This window comes from Pogona vitticeps, chromosome 11, assembly GCF_051106095.1.
Source record: "Pogona vitticeps strain Pit_001003342236 chromosome 11, PviZW2.1, whole genome shotgun sequence".
In the NCBI taxonomy this organism is placed as follows: domain Eukaryota; kingdom Metazoa; phylum Chordata; class Lepidosauria; order Squamata; family Agamidae; genus Pogona; species Pogona vitticeps.
In genome coordinates, this window is record NC_135793.1 from 7,148,792 (window position 1) to 7,171,660 (window position 22,869).

General features: G+C 41.5%; 1 protein-coding gene across 2 annotated transcripts in view; it reads right to left on the bottom strand.

Annotated features, from left to right (window-relative positions):
• CHM (CHM Rab escort protein) overlaps nucleotides 1-17,765 on the bottom strand; it is a 73,211-nt gene extending 55,446 nt beyond the window's left edge. For both annotated transcript variants that reach the window (XM_072981098.2, XM_072981096.2), the window contains exons 1-4: nucleotides 17,626-17,765; nucleotides 8,204-8,270; nucleotides 2,048-2,120; nucleotides 1,508-1,632 (exon numbers count right to left, since the gene is read on the bottom strand). In XM_072981098.2, coding sequence (XP_072837199.2) covers nucleotides 1,508-1,632; nucleotides 2,048-2,120; nucleotides 8,204-8,270; nucleotides 17,626-17,674 — 314 coding nt within the window. In that variant the 5' untranslated portion in view covers nucleotides 17,675-17,765. The remainder of the gene's footprint in view (nucleotides 1-1,507; nucleotides 1,633-2,047; nucleotides 2,121-8,203; nucleotides 8,271-17,625) is intronic.
• Between the last annotated feature and the right edge of the window lie 5,104 nt (nucleotides 17,766-22,869).

Consider the following 22,869-nt stretch of genomic DNA (forward strand, 5'->3'; position numbering starts at 1 on the left):
TACAGTGCGCTCGTTAAGCGAGGCACCACTGTATTTAACATCAAAATTTAAAAACTGCAAAAAAACCCACAACGTCTCCTTCTGGATTTTGTCTGTTATTTTGGAGACTCCCCCCCACCTTTATCCAGGGGACGGGGGTTCGCATCGCAGGACTTGCTGTCTAGTCGGACTTCAGTCACACCAGTGATTCAACTTAGTGGGGTTTTTTTTCCAATGACTAAGACTCAACTTGCAACTTGGAACTCACCCACCCCTCCCTTTTTTTCTGGGGGGAAAAGTTTGCTTTTAATAGGGACTCAGAACTTGGTATCAAAGACTCAAGTCTCGAACTTGGGCCCAAAGATTTGCCAACATCCCTGCTTTTAGCAACCGCCAGAATATTTCCTGTATAAAACATAATTTCTAAGCAGAATGGCTGTGGCTATAAAAACGGGAGGGAGAAAATACAATAATAATTCAAGTTTAGATCTTTGTGGAGACAGGTTTCCCCCCCCAGCCCCCCACCTCACCTCTTTCGGCAATACTAATTCACAAAAAAAGGATACGCCTGCAGCAGAAAACGGTGGTGTAAATTCTGAACATTGCCTAGCGTCATTCATTAATTAATCGTACTAACAAAAGAATCTCTCAAAGCCAATGTGTCTTATTAATGCCTCGTAACAGCCACCCTTTCCGATGGGTCAAAAGAAAAATTGCCAACCAGCTGGTTAATTTATGCAACACAGGTGTTCACTATTTATTTTTCAACCATTTGCCTTTTCTTCAATCCCGCTTGTGGCAGAGATGGTATTCTCCCGCTTTGATGGATGCACTTTGTTCTGTGGCCATTCATTTCAGCTTTGCACACTACCCTGCCACGGCTACCCAGCTGTTTTTATTCTTTCAAAATAAATGTTTCATGGCAACTTCATAGAAGTTTGGGGAAGTTAAGCGACAGTGACAAAAACAAACTCAAGCAAGCAAGCCATCAAAAGAGCTGCGATCGGCTTTCTCTTGAACACAACGTTGCTTGCAGGAAGTAGTCTTTTAAGCTGATCTTTTCAGATACACTCAAAACAGAATTCAGATCATGCTCATTCACGAAAAAGAGCAGGTTCAGATGTAAACAGCCCAACCATGGTTTGAAAGGTAGAGTACAGCTGAAAAATGTGGGGAACAGTCAAAATGATAAAAGGCTGGAAGAGCTACCTTAACAAGAAAAGGTTAGGGGCTCTCTGTTTTTGTTTTTTTTTTAATTTGTTCCAGTTTGTTTTTAGTGGGAAGGAAGGAGGGAGATGACAGCTATATAAAGCTACTGGGAAAAGAGGAAAGAGGACGCTTTTCTTTGCTAGGTGTAGTGATGGCTGTCAACTTGGATAACTTCAAGAAGTGTTTGATGTTTTCGCAACAACAGCTGGAGAATCCTGCAAGCTAGAGCGCAAAAGCTCGGCTACCTCTTCTCTGTCTCTCTCTCTCTCACACACACATATACACACACAAAGTTTAATGTAAAATGCTATGCACTCACCTAACATAACAGAAATCTTCCACATGACGAATGGTTTGGTCCTGCTTGTTCAAAGGAATGCTTTCTTCATTTTCTAGGATCAGCTCCTTCCAGACTGGGCTTTCCTCACATGGGCCCGGCGTTTCCTTCCAAGAATATGCAGAAACAAAACCTCTTTTGTTATTTTTATTTTTTCCCACCAAGCAAACAGCACCTTTACATTTTGGTTTCATAATTCCTTAGACTGCAGTTCTCATTGTGGCCAAGGGAGTGGAGTTGTGGGGTAACCAGCCATGCTCTCTTCCAAGATATTTTATCCCGCCCGCCCCCAACAGTACGTCACCAGTTCAACGAGGACTGAATCCTGTCTTGATACTTTCAATGCTTCATCTATGTACATGTCCAATGGTTACTCCGTTTTCTTAAACAGAGAGGAGGTTTAGGAGAGGAGTGCTCCATAAAACTGAACATGAAAGGATGCAAGTTCCTACTGTACTAAAAATGTACGGAACACTTTTAACAAAAGTATTAGTTGTTTGAGGTAAAACTATTGCTGCTTACTTGATTCTCTTTTATCCAGGATAATAATCCCGAGAAGCTAAAACTTGCCCAGTTTCCTCCATAATAATTTCTCCTGTTTCCAAAAAAAAGGAGAGGAAGAAAAAAAAAACAGCTTAAGATACTTTCATTATTGCATACTTTCCATTGCTATTATCTTAATTAAGTCAGAGACTTTGTCCCAGCCAAAGGGATTCCACAGGCACACAACGAGTAAGAGAATGAAAAAACAAAAAACAGACAAAGCCATCCCCAAATTTGGAGTTCCTATGTTGTTCTTCACATAGTAACACTAATGTTTTGAATGCAAATTGATTTTGGTAAGACTCCAAACATTTAGAATATACGCCTGCTAATTTTTCCCCCCATCTTAAAATAGCATCCCCAAAGGAAATGCATTGCAGAACACAAAAATAAGATTAAGAGCAGACCAACATTTTTGGCACTTGACCATTTGCAAGTACTTATGCATTGTGCGAAGGAACACCATGATGGTAAATGGATATGGGAGAAGAGGCACTCGGTATCATATATGAGTATCGGGTGCCTTTGGCTGGGAGAAAGGTGGTGCTGGATGAGAAAGTTTAATGATTGTTGAGATGCATCTAGAGATGGGCATGAACTGCCAGTCTGTGCTGGTTTGGCTGTCGGCCCAAAAGATGTTCCCTGTTTCCAAGCCCCCACCTCCTCTTGTGCAGTGGTCCCCAACCTTGGGCCTCCAGATGTTCTTGGACTTCAGAAACCCTGGCCAGCAGAGGCAGTGAAGGCTTCTGGGAGTTGTAGTTCAAGAACATCTGGAGGCCCAAGGTTGGGGATCACTGCGTCTAGTGGATGCCCACTTGGAAGTAGCACCCTGGCTTCCCTGCCCCACCTCCTCCAGGTGCTGCCTCCGAATGGACACCCACTGGAAGAGGTGGGGTTCGGAACCACGTCAGAATCACAGAACACCCACTGGGCCAAGAGCCAAATCAGTGGTTTGTGCCCATCTCTAGATGCAGCTAACACATATCGGGGGACAGGCAAATCATACGTTGTTGAACTATAACCCATGCTGATTGAGGGTGATGGGAGCTGTAATCCAACAACATCTGGAGGGCCACACTTTGTCCACCTCTTATCTACTCCTTTTCCTAGCCGTTGGAATGACAATAACTCCAATGCTACCAAAGACCAAATAGTGGCTCTTTCTTGCTATCTCCATACGCAACAATCACGCCCTCCTGTCATCAGCATGTCCCTACACTTGGGCACGTGGTGCTGCTGCGGGCTAATCCGCAGAAGCCTGTGCTGCAGGGTCAGAAGACCAAGCAGTCAAAAGATCGAATCCACGTGACGGAGTGAGCGCCCGTCGCTTGTCCCAGCTCCCGCCAACCTAGCGGTTCGAAAGCATGCAAAATGCAAGTAGATAAATAGGGACCACCTCGGTGGGAAAGTAACAGTGTTCCGTGTCTAAGTCGCACTGGCCATGTGACCATGGAAGATTGTCTTCAGACAAAACGCTGGCTCTATGGCTTGGAAATGGGGATGAGTACCGCCCCCTAGAGTCAAACACGACTGGACAAAAATTGTCAAGGGGAACCTTTACCTTTACCTTTTACACTTGGGCAAGCTAAAAGCCGCAGATCAACAGGAGGGAAGGGGCATGCCAAGAACAACTGGGTTGTGCACAGCTTGCAAATTTCTGGTATCGCCCTTGAGGTAGCTCCCAAGAGGCTGGCCATGGGGAGATGGTTCTTTCACCAAAGGCTATACGCTACTCCTTACTGAAAGGCAGGAGTTGATTCTGCACCAAAAACACTGAGTTCCGGCATAGGTGTGATGTTGTAATTACTATGGCCACTACTGCAAAGACACCAGAACACCAGATATGGAGAGAGGTGAGAAGTGGAGGATGATGGGCTGGAGGAGGAATAATGAAGCACAGTGGTCAAGTGTTATCACAAAGAGGGGGTGGAATTTCTACATAGGACTGCTGACATAATCCCATGGGGGGGTGCCCTCCATTGCTAGGCTGATGGTGAGCAGAGTGTGGAAATTTAATCTGCAGAATAGCAACACAACAGGGACTGGGGAAAAGGGGAGGAAAAACTTGGAAAGCTGAAAACCAGTGTTGCACTGAAGAAGCAGGGAGGGCAACGGCTTGTAAACCCCTACATCAGCTGTACACATTGGTGCGCGCAGACACAGACACACACACACACACAAACAAAAGTCTAATTTCTCCCACTGGCACAAGCACAGCAGCAAATCTGAAGGAATACAACCTACGTCTTGTGTGAAAGTCAATTAGGAAAGCTGCCTCTCTGGAAGATGCAACAGCTCTGGAAAAATGAGTCAAAGCTACTGATGCCTGGGAAGAAGTTGCTGATGCTTCATGATTTCTCCAGAGAGCTGTCCGCAAGTGTCTTCCTTCCGTTTGATCTCCCGGCGGGGCTGAGGAGGGTCTCCTGGCACAAGAATGAGCTGTCTCTCACTCCTGCCACTTTGATTTTGAGAGCAGGAAGGTAACGGGACTTCTCTGCCCTGCCCTGAACGTTCCAACAAAATACCTACTTGAAACACTGAAAAGATCATTTCTGTTTGGCTTCAGGTCCATCCCAAAGGTGTGGGATGCAATCAACTGTTTTGTATCTCCCAGGCTGTCCGGTATCCGGTTTCTCACGGTGGCCCATCTAATGCTTCTGAGAAATAGGACTAAGGAAACTTTACTGCTCTTATCGCTTAAACCATTTTTTTTCTTGTTAGCTTTTTCTTTTTTTCTTTTTTTTACTATCCAGCATTCACATTCACATGGAGTGATCGGAAATACAAGAATGCGGATGATCTTGGTCCCCAGCCACAAATCCTTACCTGCTCTAGTTGTGATTGGATTGGAAGCCACTGGAATGAATGTACAACATTTAATCATGGCTAGTGTTAACCCTGACCAATAAGCAATATGCATGTTTACATTGTTAAGCCTTTTTTGATGATCTATCAATATTTTAGAAATGATCCTGCAACAGAGTTGCAATAAAACCTAATGTGTAATTAGTTAATTTAAATTGATTTTAAAAGGCCATTCAGAGTTCTTCAGGCAGAATATTTAAAAAGCATGTTAAAAGATTTATGGCAAGAACATCTGAATGAGAAAGTTAAAAAGGGAGATTGAAATAAATGTGGAATAAAAGTATAATGAAAAACATGTTTGTAAGGGTGAAGGGCAATTGTAACAAGGTACAGTAGTCTGGAGATGAAACATTGATAGAGTTAAACATAATAAAGATACACCTTCACTATGCTTTATATGTAAAAAAAGGGAACATATATACATATGTGGTGCCTTTGAGAAATAAAGAAGAAGGAATGGACAATGATTTTCAAGAAGATAAGAGAAATAATTGGTGTGGAAGTAATGTCCCCAATGATTATTTTGTTGAATTTGGTTAATAATAATCAATTGAAGAGAGAAGAAAAGGAATTAATTATCATAATGGTGATGGTGGCAAAATTAATACAGTGGTGTCTCGCAAGACGATTGCCTCGCGGGATGATTAATCCGCAAGATGATTGATTTTTGCGATCACTGTTGCGCTTCGCAAGATGATGTTTTCTATGGACGATTTTCGCAAGACGATGATTTTTCCCCATTGGAACACATTAAATCGATTTCAATGCATTCTAATGGGGAACAGCATTCCGCAAGACGATGTTTTCTATGGACGATTTTCACAATATGACTATTTTTCCATTGGAACGCATTAAATAGATTTCAATGCATTCCAATGGGGAACCTCGTTTCGCAAGACGATTTTTCGCAAGACAGCATTTTTCGCGGAACAAATTAACATCGTCTTGCGAGACACCACTGTATTTGCAAAAAACTGGAAAAGTAATAATCAAATTACTATGGAGAAGTGGTACAAAAAACGTGGAATATGGCAATTAATGATAAATTATGATTGTTTTAGGTTTTTCCGGCTGTTTGGCCATGTTCTGGAGGTTTTTCTTCCTAATGTTTCGCCAGTCTCTGTGGCCGGCATCTGTCTGAGTTCTAACTCCTGTCCTCTGGCCACAGAGACTGGAGAAACGTTAGAACCTAGAACCACCATCAGTTCCTGGCCATGAAAGCCTTCAAGAATACAATGATAAATTAACTTGTGAAATTTAGAAGAGGAAGAATGAAATGTAATGATTTTAAACAAATATGAAATTTGTTTTCGGTACACGTGTTTCAGAAAGGGAAGGAGTAAACACCGGGAGAAGAATCAATGTATTGCTGGAGAGAAATGGGGCAATTTGAAATATGGGATTGAAGAACACAGAACAAGTCTTAAGTGGTGGGTGGGTTGCACAGAGTGGAGAAGAGGAGCTGGTTATGTCACAAGTGATATGTGATAAAGGTAAAGGTTCCCCTTGACAATTTGTCCAGTCATGTCCGACTCTAGGTGGCGGTGCTCATCTCCGTTTCCAACCCACAGAGCTAGCATTTGTCCAAAGACAATCCTCTGTGGTCACGTGGCCAGCGTGACTAGACACGGAACGCCGTTTACTTTCCCACCGAGGTGGTACCTATTTATCTACTCGCATTTTTGCATTCTACATGCTTTCAAACCGCTAGGTTGGCGGGAGCTGGGACAAGCGATGGGGGCTCACTCTGTCGCGTAGATTCGATCTTATGACTGCAGGTCTTCTGACCTTGCAGCACAGAGGCTTCTGCGGGTTAACCTGCAGCACCACCACGTCCCTGGACATGTTGTAGTGATTTGTAAAATGGTAGTTTTTGCATATGTCTTTCTTTTCTGTTTAATGAAAAAAAGTTTTTCAAGTTGATCAAGCAACTTGCAAATTTTTTAAATCTCAAAATAAGAAAATGGAGGGTAGGCAAGAAGGGAGGTCACTGGGAAGAAAATCTTCATGAATAAACAGATCTCTTTCATAACTATATTCAATGCTCAACTTCTGCAACTTCAAGTTTAAAGTCAATGCCAAGCCACACGTTCTGAATTGCAAATTACTTTTCTAAATCACTTAGCATCCATCCTTGAAATTTCACATGTCAACAGCTCATTAATATCTACTGTAAATGTAGCTCTCTGAAAAAGAACCACAGATTTTTCTTTTAACATTTTATTGAGACAGATAGCTAGCACCCAGAAAGAGAGACCCCCACTTCAATTACAATTTGGCAGAAGCTAACTTTGGTTTTAAAACATGACTATAGGAATTTATGGCCAGGCTGCAATGGAAGTGACTATTTTGAATAAGATTAGCTGCTTTTGATGGCAGATGCTTGGACAGTGTTTATAAATCAACAGAGGTGCTACTCAGTGGTTTATAATGGTCCACTTCAAACCATCTACCATCATCACATAAGCGGTATATTATGATAAACGCAAAACAGTGGCGGGAGATTAAAAGTAATAAGATCCACCCAGGGTAATGAATCCAGGCAGTACTGGCACACGCAAAGTACTTCAAAAGTTTCATTTGGCTCCCAATTTCTCTGCCTGCCTTCCCCCAATGCCTTCTATCTAACTCCTATCAAAAAGCAAAAGATTTAAAGTTTACCCAGCACCACAAAGGAACAGATTTACAAGTGTGTCCAATGTTCAAGTTTCTCCATCTCCTACGCTGTTCGAAAAAGAATTCTGTGCAGGATTTATGGATATAGATTTTAAGGAACAAATCCAAGTCGTCGTTTTCACTCTTTATTTGCCCAAATTTTGGTTTTATTTATTGGTACAGCTGGCCAGTTCTTAGTCTGTCAATGCCCCTTGACGCAAAAATAGCAGCACAGTAAGTTGAATGAAGAGAGAGAGAGATGTTACTTTATGGGGCAAAACCCGGCCTGTAATATTTTTCATTTCAGCAGGCTGAATTTTATATTTTAAAAATGCAAAATTTAATCTATAACATATATGAACTTACTCAGATTGTTAAGGCAATGCTTTTCTGACACCTTCTCTACCTGATGTTCTCATGGGTTTTTGGAGGTCAGCAAGTTATATTTTTTACATAATGACCAGTGCACTAATTTTGCCACTCCATCATGTCTAATTCTGTAATCTGTTTATGTAGTCTTTGGACATTCGCAGATGATGTGTGACAGTTTCATCATCATCATCATCATCATCATCATCATCATCATCATCATCATCATCAAACTAAAAGACTTACGAATCCACATGCAGAACCCGCTGACCACTTCTTGAGCACGCAGCTGCAATAATAGACTCAGGCAAACCTACCAGACAAAAAAGTTCAATTAAAAAGGTGATTTAAAAACTATGCGTAATAAGGAACACTTAATAAAAAATGGAAACAAGATGGTTTTATACTTCACTGATACCAACTGGTAAGCCATGCAATCTACTAATATTTCATCCAATTAAATAAACGAACAAAAATTGTTGACAGATGAGAAATGCTAAGAATTGCCTACAAAATTTGAATCTATGTCCATCTACTACCATTGGGTACACTTCCTTCTTTTTAACAGTGGCCTGCAAGAGGACCCTGCTAAGAGTCCACAGTCTGGAGCTAGCCAAAGCCAACATCTAAGCCAGAGAATGTGGCTGCCCCAAGTTCCTTCTCTTCATGTCCCATGATGTCTAATATCCGGCAGTGACATTCAGAGCATCAACAGTCAAGCAAGCTGCCCACTGCATTGTTTTGCTCTGTCTAGTACAGCGACTGGCCACTGGTCCCCCAGGCTTGAAGGTGAAATTCCTGAAATCCTTGTATCTGTTCAGAATTACACTGTGATAATTACACAATTTTAGAACTGCAGAGCTGGATGAGACCCACGGATCATCAAGTCCAACCTGTTAAGACGGCCCAGTGCGGGATTGAACTCCCAACCTCTCGCTCTGCAGCCAGAGACCTAAACCACTGAGCTATCCAACAGTTCTCATTCTGAAGAGGCTTGACTCTGCTCACCTTCTGAATTAAGATAAAATTGGGAGTGTTCTTGGTGGTACAGTAGCACAGCATAATGATTTGCACCATTCAGGCCTGAGAGATTCATTTCTAACTTCAAGTGCCCAGAGCAGTCCAAATACAATCCATTCCAGGGAAAGTGTCCAACACGGAATTTGATGGTTGTGGTACACCTGTTAAACTATAACACTGCTATCCTAAGGTGGGCTCTAGAAGGACAGAAGAAAACCTTCCATGGAGCAAAAGGGCAAAAACACACTTGGCTAATCTTCCAAGACAAATACAGACCCTTAAAAGCAAGGACTCACAACGCTTCTAGGCTTTGAGGATTTTAAACAGGAACTGTTAGACAAGTTACCACAGGATTAAGTGGTAAATGAGCGACCAAGCGTTCATATTGGCATGACGTATTGATCTTTCGGTATTAGCTCATTCTATTATTGTGAGTCAGAATCCATCAAGGAATGGATTGTTCCAAGACTAAACTGGCAATATCTGCTGAGTCTGGGCCATTGTGAGCCAGGTTAGTTTTATGATACAGATTATAATATTGTTGCAATGATAATCCTGCTTAACATGAGAGGATCTGCAGGTCTGGATAGATGCCACTGGAAAGGAAGGAGAATCTCTGTCATGCCTTCAGCAGTCTGCTGGGTTGATCCTCTCCTTTTTAAAAAGCTACCACGCCAAGAGGAGAGTGGTTCTTGGTTACACATTCCCCCTCTTCTCTTCCATTCCTCTTATCCTTTGAGGTCCTCTCTACATGGTTGCAAGCCACAATTTTAAAGCATTAATTGCTTTCAGTACATCTGCAGACAGGCAATATATAAACACATGCACACCTAAATGAATGCAAAGTTTTATAATCAATTCATATTCGGTCCATATGTCAGCAAAAAATCTTTAAATTAAATCTTAAAACTGAGTGGTCTCCTAGCCCCTGGCTCCAGAGGAGCCTTCCGTACTGCACTGAAAGCAAATTGCAGCAAATTCTGTGCCAATATGGAACTGGCTGGTTTCGGGTTTACTTGATAGAGAAAGTAAAACCAACACTGTCTATCACATCAGGTCATAAAAAGGACCAAGCTCGCTGACAAGTTTGCTGCAAGATCAGCAAAAGGGCTCCATAACAAGATCAGGAATTGGTATGAACCCAGAAAACATTCTAGTTATTTCATATCTTTAGGTGCCCTCAAGGTAGAGAAATTCAGCCATCCAGTTTCTTTTTTGTCAGTTTTAAGGCCTACCTCTTTGACAGATAGTGGGAGATTTAATCTCAAATTGCAAATTTGAGGGGAAGGGAATTATGAGCTTCCAACGCTAGTCTCCAGCATCAATGGTCACTTCATTGCTGCGGAATATCATGAAACACCCAAGTTTCAGAGACTGGAGTGAACACTGTGGTAGGAATAGATGAAAGTTTATTTTGCCTAGTAGACAATTTGGAAGGTGTTGAGATTGTCAAACCACAGGTCAAGATTTCTATCAGCAATGTTTCAAACTTCCATGAAGTATCCCCAGATCTGTATGCCAATTAGCATATTGATTCCACGCAAGGCTAAGTGCTTGTCAGACCTTTCTAGCCATTCACAACAACACAGAATACCGCACTGCAATATATCGCATCTGTAGCTTGTGCTTCTTTGGTGTCACAAGCCTTTCAAATGCCCTTAAATGTATAAGCAATGCAGACCAGGAATTCAACAGCTCTATTACGATGAAGCAATCTCTATTATGATGAAGCAATAGCAACCTTACTTACTTTTAATCCAGAGACCCCTAAGAGCTATTTTACAGGCTAAATGTGCAAAGGCTTGTTATTCTTACATTTGAAAGCAGTATTATTAACATGCAAATTGATATTAGCTTGGAAATGAACATTGTATACAATGGATAAGCAGGCTAAGCAAACCCTTTTCAAATCTGAGATGGGAGCAACATTTTAAATACCCAGCATGAAACAAGATGTATCTTAAGCGATGATTGTGCATTGGTTTAAAAGCAAGGATGGAGAACTTTTGACACTCCAGATATTTTTAACTACAGGTCCCAGAATCCTCAACCTGCATTGTCAATGATATGGGACTGTGGGTTCAAAACTTTACAGAATGGCCTCGAGCCCATACCTGAATTGTAATTCCTGGAGAGATCACACGCCCACCAGTTACACTCATGAGCTTTTCGCTTCCCATCGTCTGCACCAAGGGCAAACTGACCAAGAGACACCAGACAGGTTGCTGAAGGACCCCCCCCCCCGCCCCATTAAGAAGGCCATAGGACTACCATTTTAATACTGTACTTCCTATGCTTGCACAAAAAGGGCCCACAGCTAAGATCCCTTCGGACTTGAATGGAACAAGCAGCAAGCATGGAGCTATCCAGGGTCCTGCAATGTCTGCCCTCTTGCCTTCCTTTCCCTGGATTAGGGCAAGACCATCAACTTTTATGCTTCAACAGCTCTTCCCCAGGTCATTTTTTTCAGTCTAGGAACCATTACTGTACAAATTGGGAGAGACCACCGCTCAGTAGTAGAGCAGATAAGCTTTGCACGCAGAAAGGGGGGGGCAGTTCAAAGCATGAGGGCAAGGCTGGAAAAACTCTAGCCTGAAATCCTGGAAGAGCTACTGCTGCCGGGTCCCCATGGACAAGTGGCCGACCTTCTGAAACGCAAACTGCCCGGAAAGACATGCTGTCATTCCACCATACATCAGTGCTGTCCCAAGGCAAACACTATGACAACAAGGAACTTTGCTGAACATGAGCATCAAATGAGGCAATTGTGGGAAATGCTTGCTGAACTTCATGAACATTTATTTTACACAGACCAAAAATATTAGGGGGGACCACGATAGCAGATTATTTCCACTAACTTCAAAGGAGAGGCAGCTACTCATTTATTGCTTTTAACATAATCAACTGAGAATCTCTCTGTTACCCCATAATTAACTGGCACAAAAATGGAGCAAAGCCCGTATAATGATCAAGTACCGGCTATCAAACTGTTTGGGTTTTTGTTTGATCTCTGCCCCCTTTGCCAAATGTTTAAATATGTACTTGCATGGAAAAAGGAGCCCAGTTATTTAAAAAAAAAATCTGAGCTCTCAAACTATCAGAACAAGAAACGCATTACAAGGTTCAGAGGAAAAAGTACACTCCAAATCATTTTAGGAGCAATCAAAATATTTAAGGAACCTGTTTTCTTCTCTGGAAGGAGGAGTTAAAAACATCATTCCTAATGTTTCAATTTATAACTTGTCTCTCTAATATTCAGTTAGCTTGCCACAATAGATTTTTAAAACTGTATTAGTATTTGGAATTGATTTTTCTTAACACTATACTTACCTAAGATAAACATAAAATAAAGTACTACCACCATCACCCCCGGCATATCGAACAATAAATAATAGATTCCCCAGACAGGATTTTGAAGACTGGGCAAAGCCCAAATGCTCTCAGCCAAAATCATATGGAGCCATAAATCACTCTTTATTTTATAGAATATTTCAAAATGGATTCCTGCTTTCTACCTTGAAAGTCATTTCATGTGTTATTTATAACTAGTGAAAACCAGAAAGAGAAAGGAGGGGAAAATTGCATAGAACCAGAAAATTTACAGTGACTGCTTTTTGCTTTTTGCATGTTTATATGAGGAACAACTTATTTGGGGGGGGGGGGGGAGAGAATGGAAAGAAAAAAAGGAAATATGGGATATTTGTATTGTATTTAACAGTAATAAAGAAAATAACTTCTGCAATATTACCAGCAAATTTAAATGCAGGAAAACAACAATAATCCAGGAACTAAACATGGAAATGCAGAAGGAAGGCATAATATTGCATTATCCCATATTTCTATAATGATGGGGCTCAGGTTGTTTCACAGAATGGTGATACACCAACAGAGCAGAGAAGTAATATTAATTTTAATGCATTAATGTCATTTTCATTACTTTTTGACCCAATGACCCAAAATGCCATGATAAATGTAATATTCTGACAACATTTAAAGGAACGGTTGACAAAATGTTAAGCTGTTAAACATCATCATGTCATGTTTTGTCCATGGTGAAGGTATGTGTGGTCCTACATTCACTTAAACACCTAAAATCTGCTTTACAAAGATCAATTCCTACATTAATAATATAGGAGTTTTTGGACTACAGCTTCCAGAATCCATAATAGATACAGGCAGTGGTTAAGTCTTGCATGTCACAAAAGACAGACAATAACTTGTTAACCAACTTTGTATGATCTTCTACAAAGAAGCCAGTGAAGAAAACAGATTGGGTGGGCACTGAGAAAAATCTGCCCAGCTATTTCAGATCCCAATGACTACTTTACTCACAAGCACAGGGCAATTGCCATCTGCAGTTCTAGGATGATAACAATGATGAAAACTACTGCTTCCAGCCTCAGATAAATAATTTAGTTTAAGAAATGCTGCAGACATTTGAAAAATGGTTCTATCATTTGAAGCAATTTGAAGCAAAGCCTCACTCTGATTCAAAGCGAGAAAGCATGCGGAGGTGATCCATACGGACCCTCCCTTAAGTGGAGCTATTAAAATTCAAAGCTATTCTGCCAAGAAAGTTGGCGATGCATGGGGTTTCTTTCTCTAGAGGGCAATAGACAAGATTATATCTTTTACGACAAATAATATTTTCCATCATTGACAAGATATGTTAGAGCCTATTAACAATTATCCCCAGCTAATAGTTCTATTGGGAGATTTGTAGTCTGTTTATTTAAAATTGCTTAATCAAAGACAATTTTAAAACAGCAAAAGAAGGGGCACTTCTGAAGGACCCACTGGCAAATGTACCATTAAGGGTCAGTAGTGCAAGAACTTGTAAACTGTTTATTAATTATTTAATACCACCAGCTGAACAATATAATGTTTTCATTTTTAACATTAACAGCAATGAATTAATTTCCTAGTTTTTAACAATAACAAACTAAATTTCATATATCACATTCCAAGTGATGAATATAAGAGATAAAAGGTGGGAAACCGCTCAACAAGTATATAATATAGGATGTTGTAGTAAACTCTAACCCTCCGGATATTTCGGAATTACAGCTCTTATAAACCTCCAGTACTAACTATGTTGGCTACTGCTGCTGGAAACAGTAAATCAAAATAATCTGGAGGATAACAGTGGATCAATCCTGGCCTAGGACATCCAACAGTAACATTATGAAACAACATAAACACTTACATGAAAATACAACTAGAGCCAATCAACCTTGTGAAAACACACAAAACTATTATTCATATTTTAACTGTCTCGGCAGTACCAATGAGGAATGCATCTTAATTTATTACACTGATATCTTGTTTTTCTTCTTCAGAACAGGAAGCACTATATATAGGATTCACAGAGTCCTATCCAGACCCAGCTCTGCTCAGCTTCTCCGTGGTTGCTTCCCATGGCTTCTTCAAATCATCTCTTCCCATGGTTTCCACTAGGAATTTCTCTGACAATTTTCATTTCATGCTGCTTCCTCTTTGCTTTTCTAACCTTCTTTCAAAGAGGAAGAGATAGGCAGCAATATATTGGTACTAGGAATATTCTTTATGCAATATTTGTCTCCTTCCTAGATCGGGACAATAAGTAGGAGACCAAGCTCACTGTATATTTCAAAATTATTGCCTCTCTATCTGAACCTTCCTTTGAGGAGGTCAAGATGGTTCTCTTTCTCTAGTGGTCACTCAATGAACTTCATCAGCCCAAAGGGAATCTGAACTCAAATTTTCCTGGTGGTACGCCAAGATGATAATCACTTGTTAACACCAGAACACCTGTGTGGACTGAAATCTAGACCAACCAACTTCACAAGTATTACCAACCAGCAAACATTAGAGTAGTTCGCTATTCTATATGGTATCCTTACCTCATCCTTCTAATTGCATATACCAAAGGCAGAATCGTTATGCACATAAACTACACGTTCAGCTATTGCAGTACAGTACAGCTGCTCCTTTCTGACTTGAAAACTGCACCACCTCTTCCCTTCCACTCTGGACATTTTTTACAAGCCAATCCTCTGAAAGGATGATTTTAACTTGCACTACGCGATCAAATAATTTGCTAGATCCTTTCAAACAATCAACTCCCACCTGATGTTCACAAAAAAAATACCTGTTGGCAAAGACCTGTACACTCGTCTTCCCCAAAGCTGAGAGCGCACTGTGAAAAGGTAGAAAAGTCTCATGGTGTCCAGAAGATTTCACAGCCATAATGAGACTAGGAGAATATTTTGCAATGGGGTTTTCAATGGCTGTGAGCACTAAGGGGAGATCTATAGAAGACTTCTGCCCACATTGTCCAGCAGGAGAAAGGACGGGCATAAAGCATGGAGATTCAAAAAGAGCAGCAGCACCTTGGTAAATCTTACTTTCTCCTTATGGCTTTTAACCTCCATTTAATTTAGGCTTGCTAGATTTGTTGCTGTCATAGCCCCCAAGTAACTACATAACTACTAACCTGTTTCCCCGAAAATAAGACCTAACCTGAAAATAAGCCCTAGTATGATTTTTCAGGATGCTAGCAATATAAGACCTACACCCCAAAATAAGCCCCAGTTAAGTGAAATCCCGTCCTCCACCTTTGTGCAGCAACCAGACGAAGATACGATTGTCTTTGAATCAATGTAGATTGTTGTACATGAAAAAATAAAACATCCCCTGAAAATCAGCCCTAATGCGTTTTTTCAAAGCAAAAATTAATGTAAGACCCTGTTTTATTTTCGGGGAAACACGATTGAAATTCAGCTACTGAAGATTTTCCTATTATTTCTTTTGAAGGGCAGAAATGGCGTTACTCCCAGAATTTCATAAGGTTCTGAGACTTGCCAGCATAAGTCTTCTCCTCTAAAGCTTTCCTGTCTACAGAATTTATGGAGGGGGAAATAATTCATTTAGAATTCCAGTTCCTCTGCAAAAAAAAACAGGAAAAGGAGGAAATGAGAAAACTCTGTTACAAAATTGCTCTCCGAAAATGAATGGACAGTAATTTGCTTTCTAACAAATCAGTCCTTCAGTTCTTCCTGCCCAGAACTTGGAAAAATTAGGCTTTTGAACTGTATCTTCCAGAATCTCTTAGCCAGGCTGGCCGGGGCACTCATAATAAAAAATGTAACTTCTTCAATCTTCTTCTTCTAGAATAGCCTGTGTCAGCTTTTGCCAACTGGTCACTGGTCAGGTGTGCTGGCCTACAATTCCCATCAATCCTGCGTAATGATGATTATTATAGTTCAACACATCTTAGCAGCATCTAGTTGGCAAGAGATACCTAACAGCTTTCACTATAGGCTCTCCAGATTCACCTACAGTGGACCCTCGACTTACAGACGGCTCGACTTACAGTCTTTTCGAGTTACAGACTTCTCTGGCTGCAAAATTTAGGTTCGACTTGCAGCCTGAGAATCGACCTACAGACCAGAAAAAAACAAAATGGAACAAAAATGGAACAAAAATGGAACAAAAACGGCCAGTTATGGGATTAATCGGTTTTCAATGCATTGTAAGTCAATAGAGACTCGACCAACAGACTTTTCGACCTGCAGCCACTGTTCCAATATGGATTAATTCCGTAAGTAGAGGGTCCACTGTATTTAGCCACTATGTGAAACAGGCTGCTAAATTAGCACTGCACAGATCCCATGCAGAGCAAGAATAACAGCCTAACAAATAATTTGAAATGCGGGAAACCCCCAGTTAAATGCTAAAATAAAATAAAGGCAATATTTGATATGAATGCAGCACTATTTAAGAGAAAGTGTACCTACTGAACAGGGGGAAAATACGGATTAAACTGGTGATGTAAACAAGGCAATTCTTATAGAGGGCACGTCCAGCCCCCAAATTCCAGAAGTATCTGTGCTAGTTTGTTGAAGCAGCAAAAGGAAAAACCTTGTGACACCGATTTTAGCTTTAAAATACTTCACAAATTTCTTAGATCTTATTGCAAGGATGAGGAGGAGCCCGAGGCCCTCCTGATCTTGCTCCAGGGCAATCTCCCCCCCCCCCCGGGGTCATCCTCACATTCAGCAATGCTGGCCAGGGTTGATGGGAACTGTAGTCCAGTAACACCTGGTGGGCCATACCTCCCCCCAGCCTGATTTACTCCATGAGATGCGAGGAAGGGGCAGGATGATGATTATCCATGGCTGTGTGTGTGGGAGGAGGACGCAAGCAGCTAGGTGGAGAGGGAAACGAAAGGCAGCAACTGCATAGGGACGAAATCCACGTTACATTTTACACAGGGACCGTTCTCAAAGTAGTTACTACAAATACACCAAGATGGATAAGTGCAGAAACATACTTTAATCACCAGGAACATGGAGGGGAGGGGAAGGAAAGGACGAAGCAGAAAGGACCAGGTGGCAAAATAGGTGCAGGTAAAACCGACCTGCAGCCTCCATTTCTATCTCCTTTTCGTTCCCTCCACCGGCCCTGTCACAATCCCACCCCTGCCTCGATTCCCCTCCCCAGTCCCTGCCTATTCTTCTTCCTATTAGCGGTCCTATTAATTTCCTATAACGTCCTCCCCCCCACTCTGAGGCCGACTCGTCTGTGGGGCTCGACCTTCCTGCCCCCATTCACACGTTACACGGGGACACGCGAGCGAAAACGCGACGCCCCCCCCCCCGACTTACCCGTTCCTATGACCACCACGTCAAACTCCGAAGGCAGGCTGTCCGCCATGTTGGGAAGGGGGGGGGAAAAGTCACCCGCCGGTCATAAGACGCCGCCGCCGCCGCCGCGGCGTGTCCACTCCTGGCGGAAGTGAGCCCGAAGAGGCGCCATCTTGGAAGCGGGAAGGAAGGGCGGCTGGCTGTGACGTAATTCGCGAGGCCTGAGGGGAAATGTAGTTTTTCTGTCAACCATAAAAACCTTAAGGGGGTTTTCGACAAGGGAGAGGCGAACACTTATAATTTTTTTTCTCTATCTTTTCTCCTCACACACACACCCCATTTTGCGCGGTTGATAACAGAAAACAAGTTCAACACGCGCGTTTTGGGCGCTGAAGGAGAGTTAAAATTAGGTATATAATTCGGTTATAAAACTAGAATCACCTTGCATTAAAGCAAAAGTCCAGTTTTCTGCACTGACCAAAATGGTGTGAATAAAGAGGCTCCCACACGTTACTCTAGCATGCAATATGGGCAGATTTTGTGCAGCAGGAAAAAAAAAGCATAACATGTAAAGGAGGAAATAGGGTTTTGAGCAGTTGACAGAATGGGCTTTAATAAGAAAGAAGGTTACATTGTTTCTTAGAATAAATACAAGGGGAGGAAAATATAGAAAACAAACATTAAAACAACAGCCAATGTTACCTTTCAGTCTTCATGACCTTATTTGACCAGAACTTTGTTAAAACTAACTGACTAGTACAAAAATATTAAAATAATGAATTCTGCAAATATAAAGTTGAGATAGTTGTGCAATTGTCTCGTAGCAGTTCCGACACAGAAGGCATAGATGATGGTGCTATCTGTCCTGCACAACATCATATCAAAATTTCCTTTCTTTCAACATTTTGGATTGTAATCATCTGCAACTGGATGAGAGCTGAGTGTTATTTATCTGTCTCTGAAAAAAATTAATCCAAACCACACACAATCTTTTGCTTTTCCTGTGTCTTTATTTTGTGCCCTCGTTTATTAATTCATCCACGGAAACATCAATGCTCTTGGATCCCGTACAGTAATTGGGGAGATGTTGAGAAACATGTACCCGTGTTGATCTTCTGATTCAACTCAGTCTGTTTCTGGACTTCACTAGCGGCTTCACTTAAGACATTCAACCTCCACATTATACGGCATAAATGCTGGAATAAGTGCCAGGAGAGTTGTCACGTTTTTGTATGGTTTAGATCTTGTAAGAAAATGGATGAAATTAAACAAGGCCATCCTGTGAACTTCATCAATGTTGTCAAGCAGAAGCACTGCATCATCCTCTAGCGAAAATCCATCAGATTGAGATTATTATTCAACAGCTTCTGAACTGCTTCTAAATTCATAGCAGTTGCAAATGGCTTCATAATTAGCAAAAGATCAGCATCTTCATAGAACTAATCAAGAACTCATTTTGTGAATCGAAGACTTCATTGGAGTCAACACTAACACTTCTTCTGTTAGATACATACTAATGGCATTCCTTGAAGATTTTTTCTGAGTGTGTTCTTTGTTGCCAGTTGAATTCCTTTCAAAAAACACTGTTCTAATTATCTATAACAGCTTTGTCTTTAAAAACCTTGACCCATCCATCAAGTCAGCACTGTATTTTCAGTGCTAATAGCTTTGATTTCACCAATATTGTCAGCTGATCTATATCAAAGATGGTGACACCAAACCCTAACAGCTGCTTCTGATATCTGCTGAAGACTGTAGTTACTCTGCCACAAAGGATGGAGGAAGGCAAGGAAGTCATGGGTTGCCTTCTTCTTCTGAGTCTTTTCCATGAAGAGGACTAGGAAATGGCAGGGTATTAGGACTGTTCATCTGGTCTCAAAAAGTTTGGAGAATGCAAGGAGCAGCTGGCTTCTGCAAGATCCTGGATTTATCTGAATTGCAATCCTGGTGAGAGGAATTGTGATTTTGTTCTACAAGGTGTCTGAAACATGTAACCAGCTTTGCAGATTCGGTTATCTGTAGACTTCTATTCTAGATTTGACTGGTGGTCTCTACACCAGATCTTCAGAAAAAGAGCACAAGATGCGTAGCCACTATATCTCATTTGGGATTGCAAGAACGTCTTCAAAGGTGATTTCTTAACTGTACTGAGAGGTGTGCCAGAGGTGACCAAAGAAGATACATGCTTGAAGGTATGTTTGGCTGCTTTTTATCAAATTGCCTTGTTTCAAGCATGGCTGGTTCCAATTTGCATATGTTTTCCACCATGACTGTAGGTCCGCTGGCATCTATGAAGTAGTGTTTTTTAATTGCCCAGTTTTGTAATGGCTTTTATGATTATTGGTTCAGTCTATGGTGTTATAACAACTTAGGAACAGAGTCAGTGTATCTTTGGTCAATGTGTTGGTGAAGCTGTCAGTCCCATTTTATGATGCACTGTAGAAATCCTTCATAAGCATTTGGAGTCATGTACTGAAAGTTAATCTCTGTCTTTGTTGTTGTTATATGCTGTTAAAATCAGAATTGACTTTTAGCAGTATTAAAAGGACTCTGTGGGGCCTTGGGCAAGCTGCAGAGTCCCAGGATGCTCCTAGAAGTAGAGAATGGTAAAGCTGAGTACTCTCTATGTGCAAAACCCTGAAAAGGGACACCATAAGTCAGACGTGACTTGACAGCACACAATTATTACTAATACAGCTTTCAAGGTAAGTGAACTGCTTAAGGAATGGTTTGACTAGTTCCATTCCCCCAGTGAATTTCCATTACTGGGTGAGGATTCAAACCTGGGCCTCTTGAATCCTAGTCCATCACTCTATCCAGTATACCTCAATGGGTATCATCTCTGTCTTGCATGCCAGTTTTGCAGTATTATGGGGAAATCCCTGCTAACTTCCTTACAGCTGTTGTTGCAGGAAACAGGAAATAAGTGTGCATTTAAGAGTCAATTTTTTTCTTTGTTTGTTTCATTGTTTGTTTTTGCATCTCAAAGTGTGCAAGAGGGGTCCACCGATTATGTCTGCAGGCATTTCACTGCCCTTGCATATTGCTTTGCTTTGACAGGATTAAGGTTCACAGAGAGAGTGCTTTCACCATGATAGGATTGTACCAAATACCTTTGAATTATCTCATTCCTGTAAATTGTTCCACATTTGTTTCCACATCTTGTTTTCTACAGACCACAAGTCTGTGGTCTGTAGAAATCATTCTTCTCTGTCGAGGAACTGGAAGCATGCTCTGCGCATAGCATAGTGTTGCCTGTTTTGATCAAAATGTTTAGAAATATAGTCCAATCTGGAAACCGATTTCATAACAACCGTCTAATGTGAACATTCTGCCAGATGTGGCTGAATTAAACATAGCGCTTTTGCCTCTCATACACAGGGTTGAGTGCGTCCCCAGCTTCCTCCAGATTATTGACAGATTGAGATGGGGATATGAGAGCCTTCCTTGTGGGGCGGGGAAGTGTATTTGCATCCACTAACACTAGTCAGTCAACAGCAGGTGCAGATGACAGCTTAGTTGCGAACAGTGTGTCAGCAAGTGGTACATGAGGTGTACAAGCCAGCAAAGGTGTTGTAGATGGTGATGTATTCTTGGACAAGGAATTTACAAAGTGCAAAAACGTATCCAAAAAAGGAACTTTTCAAAATTCTGACATGATCCATCTTACTGCATTTCCTGCTTTGGTACTGAGTTGGGTTTCATCACCATTTTGGTCCCTTCTAGCTCTACAATCCTATAGTAGACCTAATAACATGGATGGGGACTTGAGTTGTGGGATTGACCATCCAGTTGGACTTAAGTTGCTTCGGTGACTCAACTCAGACTCAACTCCGTTCCCCCCCCCATTAACTTGGACTCAACCCATGACCTTGAACCCACCCCTTCCCTTTTGTTCTGGGGAAAAAAAGCTTGTTTTTAATAGAGACTTGGGCTTAGGACTTGGTACCAAAGACCTGGACTCAAACTTTGAACTTGGTACCAAAGACTCAGACTTTGGACCCAAAAACTTGTCAACGTTCCTACCTAGTAGTCTGTGATTCCATGGCCTTCTGGAAACATGGGGCCATTTTCTCCAACACTACCACCAAGCTTTTGGGAATGTAGCCCAATGTCTCACCTGTGTGTTGTGCCAGGGGAAAGCAGAGGTTGCAGATGGGCGGGGGGGAGCGAGGGGCAGAATAAATGACTAAAAGCTTCCACTTACTATTATTTTTGTTGTTGAGCTTATGATAGAGACTGCGGTTTTCAAAAAAAAAAAAGGTTTCAGACAACAAGAAATCAGTAATTCTATGTGTTTTTATCTTGGTATGGACCCAAGTCATTTATGACTTTATAGATCAAAACCTCAGTAAATGTGCAGTGGAAATGGATGTCTCTTTACTCATTACAGAGCAAAGAGTGGCAGTATGACCTTGGACTACAACTCCCAGAAATCCTGGCCAGCATAGCAAGTGGTGATGGCTTCTGGGAGTTGCAATCCAAGAACCTCTGGGGACCTCAGTTTGAGAACCACTGTCCTAGCTAACTTGAACAGTGATTGTTCTGGCTGAAGGACTCTGGGTGATGTAGTTTGCTTGCTGAAATGTATTCAAACTCTGGCATTAATTTTATTCCCAACATAGCTTAGCAGGGAAACAGAACCATCGCTAGTGGGAGATGGGGGTTTAGGACGCAAGTGGCATGCTGAATTGGTATTTGCTTCTCGCTGTGTGTGTGATTTCTATACCTTGACCTCAGTCCCCCCCCGTGTATCATTTGGGGGGGGATTCCAGTGATATTCTCAAGAATCTATTCAAGTTTTTTTAAAAAAGACCATCAGGAGAAACTGAAGTTGGCCTCATAGCTCAGTATGCATGTGCCACAAGACAAGAGTCAGCCTATGTAGCTTTGGGCAAACAGCACAGTCTCAGAGCACACACTTCTGAAGAAGGGAATGGTAAACATTTTCTACTTTATACCTAGCAAATCCTGGAAGGGGTCGCCATAAGTTGGAACAGACTGGATGGCAGCATGCAACTGTTATTATTAAAAACTGATAGGAGAAAATAAGGATCATCTTACAAAACTGTTAGCAGATGCCCTAGGTATATGGTGAAATGTTATTTATTTATGTGTACTAGCAATGTCTACATCCCAGTCCCAAAGAAGGGCAATGCCAAAGAATGCTCCAACTACTGTACTATTGCACTCATTCCACACACTATCAAGGTTATGCTCAAAATCCTACGAGCTGCATTTCGAAGGGGCAGAGGAACTAGAGAC